The sequence below is a fragment of the Nannospalax galili genome, unplaced genomic scaffold (assembly GCF_000622305.1).
Source record: "Nannospalax galili isolate Female #2095 unplaced genomic scaffold, S.galili_v1.0 scaffold284, whole genome shotgun sequence".
NCBI lineage: Eukaryota > Metazoa > Chordata > Mammalia > Rodentia > Spalacidae > Nannospalax > Nannospalax galili.
In genome coordinates, this window is record NW_008354281.1 from 3473871 (window position 1) to 3482577 (window position 8707).

The following is an 8707-nucleotide window of genomic DNA, read 5'->3' on the forward strand; positions in this document are numbered from 1 at the left end:
AATAATCACCCTCAGCACTGCAAAGAGGTTTCAGTGAACCTGATCAGACAGCAGGCACCGGCTGTAGTTAATGTACTGAGGTGCCAGAGCAAGGCTGGAGGCAGTGGTGAGCTAGAAGCTGACTCACGCAGGCACGTTTATTTCAGGGAATGTCATGAGCTGCTCAGCAGAGACCTGCTGCTGGAATCCGCTCACAATTACCTTGTATCTGCAACTCCAGTTCCATTTCCATAGGGGTCATTCTAGCTTCCTACTTACTATGAGTTCATCCTTCAGTGAGAAATAAGGTTCCACCATCTGCTACTCCCTCACTTCATGATCCACACCAGTACACCCTTCCCCCTTGTTCTGAGGCAGGGTCTCTCTTGTTTCTGCTGCTGGTCTTTGTTCTCTGGCTGGCTGGCCCAGGAGCTTTTTCTGGGCCATTCTCCTGTGTCCACCTCCCATTTTGCTGTAGGAGTGGTGGGATTTCAGATGAGCACCACTGTATCCCGTTTTTTTATATGGATTCTTGTGTGGTGGTGCATGCCTGTAATCCTAACACTGGGATTACTGATTAAGGCTGAAAGGATTTAAATTGGAGGTCAGCCTGAGACACAAAGTGAGATGCTTCAGGTTTGCTCAGTGAAGTCACAATCTAGAATAATGATACAGATACAAAGTAACCACATCCTCTTTCCTTAAATGCCAGGCAAAATTAGGAGGGGGTTCTCAAGGATCACAGCAGACTGTACTCTCAATGGTAGTAATTCTCACCTTACAGGATGGGGAATGGGAACACAGAAGCAGTGGCTTCTTGAGGGTGGGTGGTTGCTTTTCTCCTTCACTTGGAGGGAGAGACACGAGGTACTAAAGGAGAATCCACCACAAAAAGACAGATGAAGTACTTTAAAATGATTATAAAGCAGTGAGGTAAGGACCAGATCTAGTTAATTTTAACCTTCATACTCTAAGAACATACCTTTCTTGCAGTCTCTTTGGGTTCTATTAATTTGAGAAAGCTTAGAACTTTTTCTTGTTTTGGTCAATATTAGTATGCAAAACCCACAAGAAACCACAAGCCCCCAAACTATCTCAAGCAAACTCTTTAATCAAGTGTATAATCTCCAAGGGTATTTGATCCACAGAAGTAACAGGCTGTTGATGTAAAAACTTTTAGTATTTTAGAACAGGAATTAAATTCCCCCTTCAAATTGATTCTCCAACTTCTCGTATCATATAAGGGACTAGAGTGCCTGATGAACTTTACCACCTGCAGGGTCATTTCTCCTCTGTACTCTGACAAGGTGATAAATAATATATCCAAGTTCAAAGGTCAAAACCCTCAGAATGATATATATATTTTAAATACTTTTATTGTTTTATTTTATGTGGTCAAAAGAGGGTGTTGAATCCCCTGGAACTGGAGTTAGAGATGGTTGCTAGCTGTCATGTGGGTGCTGAGCATTGAATCTATGTCCCCTCTGCAAGAGCAGCCAGTGCTCTTGACCTCTGAGCTATCTCTCTAGCCCAGAGAATGATATACTTTTTTAAATGTGCTTATTTGATCTTAAGTATCTTTAACTCTTTCTGAAACGCAGTCAGTAACCAGTTCTTGTTAAACTTTTTTTTGAGACAAGTCTCCCTGTAGTTCAGTTGGCCTGGAACTCACAGAGTACTGGCCTTGATCTCACAGAGATCCCCCTGCCTCTGCCTCCCAAATGCTGGGATCAAAGATGTGCATGCCACCAGAGCCAGTGGAAGCTTAATTATTAGCTCTCTCCCTTCCAGGCTTCGTCCCTCACCACTACTCCTCCTCTGTGGGAGACAGGCTTGAGCCTAGGGTGAAAGTCTTAATGACAGACATACAGCAGGCCTGAGATAATGGCCCAACCGCTAGAGCCACAAGGAATGCCTTGTGACATTTGCTCCCATTGGCAGATCATGAGACTGATGCCTAGAGCTCACCACTCCCTAATCACCACCCTTGGAATTCCAAATTGCAACACTTAGATATTGCAACAGTCAGGGTCATGCAGTTTCCAGGAATCCAGGCTCTGTAATCTAAAATCCATTATGCTAATGAGGCATCTGGCTCACCATACTGTGATAGGACGCTAAGCCTGTTATGCTAATGAGGTATCCTACTTGCTGTGCTGTGAATGGACCCCTACCCCTATATAAGCTTGTGCCTTCCTGAAATAAAGTAGACCTATGTCATTGAACCTGGTCTCCTGTGTCTGAATGTGGCACAGTCTCCTCACCAGCTGTCCAGGATTGGGCAGAAGCAGCGATGATCGATGATCGGAGGCAGCACCGGGCCGACAGAAGAGCGGCCTCAGCGCCAGGTAGTCAGAAGAGCAGCCATAGTGCCGGGGCCAGCAGAAGAGAGGCCTCAGAGGCCGACAGAAGAGCGGCCTCAGCGCCGGGTAGTCAGAAGAGCAGCCATAGTGCCCGGGTAGTCAGAAGAGCAGCCATAGTGCCGGGGCCAGCAGAAGAGAGGCCTCAGCACCAGGCAGGCAGAAGAGTGCCTCAGGCCAGGGCGAGACCGGCCATGTTGCCTGTGCAAGTGGAGGAGCAGCCACGGTGCCCATGAGAATGAAGGAGCGGTACCCGTGTGAACGGAGGAGTGGCTGCTGCACTTCTCCAGCTTTTTCCTCTATTAGTTTACTTTTTCACAAAGATTTTTACTAAAGTGCACATTATTCTTCCACTCAAATATTGTAGGTGTTAAGATTAAAAAAAGAAGAAATTTCTTGGTGTTACACACAACAAAACTCCTTACGATCTGAGGCTTCCTGTTATGCATTCTCTATTCCCCCCTTCTTTTAAAACATCGACTCATCTTTAAAAATATCAAATTGTTTGCATTTTCCTATCTGTAACTGAACTCCCCAAAGTTTGTAAACTGTAGTGCTACCTGAATTGAATACGAACTTCCATCACTTCCTGTGGCCATGGCAACACAATGCATCTACTAGAAGACCCACAAAAACGTGCTTCCTGGAAGTTCTTAGATATGAACATAACTTGGTTATTGAAGAAATCCAAACTCAAGGTTGCATTTATGCATTTAATTTTATTTGGTATATATCTCTATGACTTTATTGTATTTGAAATCCATTACAGGATATTTTTAAATTTTATTTTATGATTAGTCACCTCCACAAAGACAATAATACTGCTGTGGAAGACCAAAGAGGGGAACAGATATATTTATTTACAATTCTCTATATTATAAACATCGACTCTATATACTATTCCTTAACTTGTAACGAGTGTCACACGGACAAGGAAATACTGCCCTGTACTTGTATTCATCTTCAGAACAGCATATTTTATATCAGATATTTTGATTAGCATTATGCTTTCTTTAGATAAACTTTTTTCAAAAGAATTAGATATATTTAAGTGTTATAAACTAAAACTACTTAAGCCAATATATTTGGCTTATAATCTCATTTTCAGAATAATTTAAAGTGCTATAAGCATCCTGGCAGTCAACACTTTCTATAAGAACAAAACTATCTTTAAACATCAATTTACAAGATATACAACATTAATCTGGAATTGCTGAAATTTCAGCACAAAGTCACTGTCACATGTATAACAGCAGGATTTTTTTTTTGCATAACACGAAGCTCTGAAACTTAACTGATGAATTATTGCCACAAAGGCTTGTTGTTCGTCTCCTACAAAAGAGGGTAAGAACTACTAGTGTATTCTATCTTTTCATTTTTGAGACCACTTGACAGTAAGTTTGCATATTCACCAAGTCTACTGAGTTACAATATTGTCTATAAGAGCAAATGCTAATGGTAACTAATAACATATACCACAAAATATAAAAACAAATTTTTATTTCAAAACATTTTTTCTTTTTGAACAGAAAAAAAAGTATTTTGGGAATTGGTGTGCAACAAGGCTAAAACAAGAGAACTCTAAAACAGTATATCTGACACAATGTTGAAGAAATATGCATGTTTTAGTTTTTGACCTTATGATAATGCCCTATTAAGCTATAAATATGTAAATAGTATTACTTGTTTAATATATTAAATCCAATGGAATCATTAAATTCTCATTCTCCTTTGTTCATTCATAACTCTTTTATCTGATAATTCAATGATGAAAACATGCGCCCAAACCTGCAGATTGTGTGCACTGTGGTTTATTCCATTCAGAATTCTCATCAAATTTCATTTTCTTAAAATGAAATCGAAAATGCTTAAAAAATTAATAAAGAGAATGCTGTAGTGAATTAGAAGTGGTCTATGAAGTATATGTTATTTTGGCATGTGGTTTCTCCTTCAGAACAAAATGAGCAGGCCCAATGTCACTCGTGTCAACTTGTCAACTTCACCAGAACAGAAGCATCTAGACCTCATTTCCTCAATGTCCCAAGTAGACTGCTCTAGTAAAAGAAACAATCTAGATTTAAAAAAAAATTGAACAGAAGAGCACCATCCAATAGGTAGACCGAGATAATGTGAACTGAAAATGTGAGGGTCACTATGATCAAAATGCTGGCAAAACTCCGACAAACTCCATCCGTTACACTACACAGACCCAGGCCATAGTGTAAACCAACCGAACTTTGGGACACAAAAATGATTTGAAAGATTAAACCCCCAAATTATAGCTGTAGTAAATGGCGAAACAGACTAACTTCAAAGCACAAATGACAAGTTAAAGTGTATTGCTTCTTGAACATTCCAAACAATGCTTGTCCATGTCAGGTTTGGGCCATTATCCTGCGTAAACAGAGAGCACTGTATTTATTCAAAAGCCCAGATTTCAATGTCTTGGATAAAGAAATCTTCCTTCTTAGAAAGTGTACGATTTCCAAATGTTTTACAGGAATGGCTTCTTCCATGGTAGAGATCTCCATCAAGCCAAAGGGCAAATTCTCCTCTGTAATACATAAAAACAACCTCTCAGTATTCATACCCTAAATTACAAAGTAATTAATAGGGGCACTTTAATGCCCATGAAATGCCCAGTAACGTTAGGATTGTGAACTTTTCCAAACTCCTCCCTATTCCTTATGATACAGACAAAATTTTGTTCACATCCTGTTTTTAAAAATCAGTTATTACACACATTAAGAAATAAAATAAGCACACTAAAATTTCCTTCACATAGAATTAGTTTGGGACACTTGGTATAATGAATTTCTCTTTTCCATTTTTTTTTCTTTTCTAAATATTTTTATTTTTATGTGTATGAATGTACTGTCTGCATATATATTAAGAGCATCCATGTCACGCAGAGGTCAGAAGAGAGCACCGAATTCCCCTGAACTGGAGTTATGGATGGTTGTTAGCAGTCATGTGGGTGCTGGGAATTGAACCTGGGTCCTCTGCAAGAACAGCCAGTGCTCTTAACCACTGAGCTATCTCTCCAGCCCCCTCTATTTTATTTTTTCTTTGCAGAGATGGACAAAGGAGCCTAGAAAAATGGGGAGAGTAGAGAGGTGGCTGCAGAGGGAGAAGGTCCCCTTTCAAGTTAAGAGGGGGGCCAAGGAGCTCCATTAACAGTCATCTTGTGCTCTCTGCTGGTAGAAGACGGAGTCTACAGGCAGTTCAAGGAGCCCTGGTTGTATATGTGGTGGTCCCTCTGGCAGAAGTTGGAGTCGAAAGTGGGGTGGGTGGCTGGGGGACTGTGGAAGCTGGGAGATCTATTAGAGGGGGAACAGAACTGGGCAAAGAGGAGGTGGCCTGGGCCTTTTAAAAGATGAGATAAAATGGTGACGGGACTTCTGTGCAGCACAGCACCTGACAGAGGTCCCCAATGGTTTTAAAGAAGACAGTGGCAAGGTCCTAGAGCAGAAGGGGGCTTTAGGTGATGACAAGATTGTCAGCCTCACCACTGAGTTCTATAAAGGAGTCCCCATTCCCTTCTCCGTCAGGTCCTTCTCCTCCTCTGCAATAAGCTTATTACTACATATAATTTTTTTGCCCCAATGAAACCTGAAGTTTTTGAAATCCTCATTAGAAGTCTCTAAAGATTTAAAATCAGATGTAATACTTGGCTTTTCTATTTGTTTCAGGAATGTGGGTTCTATGGTTTTTATAAGTTTTAAAGGGGGTCTGTGATCCCTAAAGCTTTAGATAAATATATTCAAGAGTTATCGATCTATCCCAGGTGAAACAAACAGAAAGCACATGGTTACATGAACAATACTTTCAAAGATGAGTCACAGGACTTTCTGAAAATATAGTGGCTTAAGGAAGTAGAAGAAATAAAAGTAGTTTTCTAAATGCTTAACTAATGCCATTTAACTCATGTGTCCAGTGACATTATGAGTAGAACCCAGGCAGAACTCGTTTCAGTATCAGACATGAAAAGGTAAGGAAAGACAGAAAGAAATGAGTAAATGCGACTGTATTTTTGATTACCTACTATGTGGCAGATACTACGCTTTCATTTTACAAAGATAGTATGTTTATAGTTTCCTTACACCCCCCTACCCACCCATCATGATGAACTACCTCTAATTTATAGCCAAGGAAATTTTAGACTGTTAAGGAATTTATTCATGGTTTCAATGTTTCCTCCAAAATCTACATTAAGTCTACAAGATTACAGTGTGTGTGTGTGTGTGTGTGTGTGTGTGTGTGTGTGTGTGTTGGGGTTTGAGTATATTCCTCCACAGGTTTATAATTGATAGTGTGGTTCTGTTGAGATGCACTGGAAATGTGACACTGAGGCATAGCAGAAGGTGGTTAAGGGGTACCACCCAGGCAGAGACTAATGCAGTTTTCACAAGACTCTGTCAATGTTTTGTTAGAGCACGCCTGGATATTGTTAGAGCAAAGATGGGTACTGAATCTCTGTGGCTTCCTGCCTTGCCATGTGATTTCTTTTACATATAGTCATTTCTCTTCCAAATTCTCTGCTGCGGGGTGAAAGAGCAAAAGGACCTCACCAAAGGCAGATAGATGAGGCTGTCCAATATCAAACGGTCAGTCTCCAAATCTGTGAAATTAAACAAACCTCTTTTCTTTATAAGCATACAGCTTTAGGTTTTGTTTTTTTCTTTTAACAAGAGAAGATAGTCTAATGTAGGGTTTTTTCTACAGAATTCTGAAAGAGTAAGTCCCTAGAGTCTATTTTTTGAACATGCATTTCTTTTTTTTTTTTAAACTGAATTTTTTTGTGTTTTATACAGAACATCTCAAACAATCTTAATCCTCTTTATACCCCCGTCCCCACTGGCACCCTCCCACACCTCCCCCATGGGCACCCACGTACACTGTCGTCCATGTTACGCACTCAGCAGACTCCAATCTTATCTAAAGAAATATTGGCAGCTGACTGCTGCTAGGTGAAGAAGAGCTGATCTTCCTAAAAGATGGGATTCTAAACAGGCTGACTAGACCTCAGTGGATGGACTTGCACTGAGGGATGTCTGTGGACACTGACTTGAACATACATTTCTTAAGAAATTGCAAACATATCTTCTTAACAAATTAGTTGATGGTTAGCTATTTTGTAGAATCACATTGCACAATTAAATCTGGTTATCAAATGAAGCTGCTTATGTTATTGCTAAGGGCTCTATAACAGCCTAAAATTGTAACACTTGATTGTGAGTTCTGGGGGAGCTAGGATAATAATGTGCATGACAACCACTTTGGGGGGGGCTGAGCTAATAATACTCTATACCAAAAGAGGTGAAAACTGAACATGGTAACACTACAGGCCGAGTCCAGCAACTACAAATAACTGAGAGGGCTCTACAAGTATGGCTACTAAACATCTGAGCATATTTAGACAGAAGAAGAAAATCTGCTAGAATTACCTTGGATGATGCATCTTCTTGAAGGCTACTAAGATTCTCTGGCCTAAATTTGTAAGTACTATCTATCTACAATATACACAAATACTGTATTTTACAAATCTGGGAATTATTTAGCATGGTGTATTATCTTAATGAAGGAAAGGAAGAACTATCTATGAGAGCAGCTGAGGTAAGCAGTACTGAGTAGACTGGCAGGAAGCAGAGGGGCTACATCCAGATACCATGACACTAAGCAAGGTGGAGGTATTGGAATATGAAAAAAAGGCTCTTCACAGTGGTTGTTACACTACAAGAATAAAATGGCTTGGTTCATACTACTGAAGATCAGCAAAAATTTTTTATAGGAAAATTTATACTTGTCTGAAATGCCGATCCAAATAACCTCCAGAGAAAAGTTAAAATAAAACAAAACAAAACAAAAACTACTGGGTTTGCCCTACACAATGAGACAACATACTACTGAGTTTATTCGAAATTTTGATATATTTCAAGATGTAAGGACAGTTCCATTTCAAACTTCAAAGTCAATGTATGGTAAAGAGAAAAGGTTTTAAAGAAAATCACCTAGCCAGCATTTTAAAATGAAGAAAAAATACCTTACCAATTGTGTAAAATATTATACTTAAGTACCTTCAAAATATACTTTCTTTAACATAATATACAAATTTGGATTCTAAATTTGAAAGTCAAAACTCTCACAGGTCATTTGTTTTGCAAAGAATCCAAATATATTTTATTTATTATTTTTATTTTATGTGTATAAGTATATTGCCTACATGTATGTGAGTGCACCCATGTTGTGCAATGCTGCGGAGGTCAGAAGAGGGCTTTGGATTCCCCACGAACTGGAGTTAAGGATGGTTCATAGTCGCCTTGTGGGTGCTGGGAATTGAACCCAGGTCCTCTGCAAGAGCAGTCAGT

General features: G+C 39.7%; 1 protein-coding gene across 1 annotated transcript in view; it reads right to left on the minus strand.

Moving 5' to 3' along the window:
• Positions 1-3822: 3822 nt before the first annotated feature.
• LOC103748760 (oxidation resistance protein 1) overlaps positions 3823-8707 on the minus strand; it is a gene marked incomplete in the record, with an annotated part of 105654 nt that continues 100769 nt past the window's right edge. The window contains 1 exon segment of the mRNA XM_029555214.1: positions 3823-4893. Coding sequence (XP_029411074.1) covers positions 4758-4893 — 136 coding nt within the window.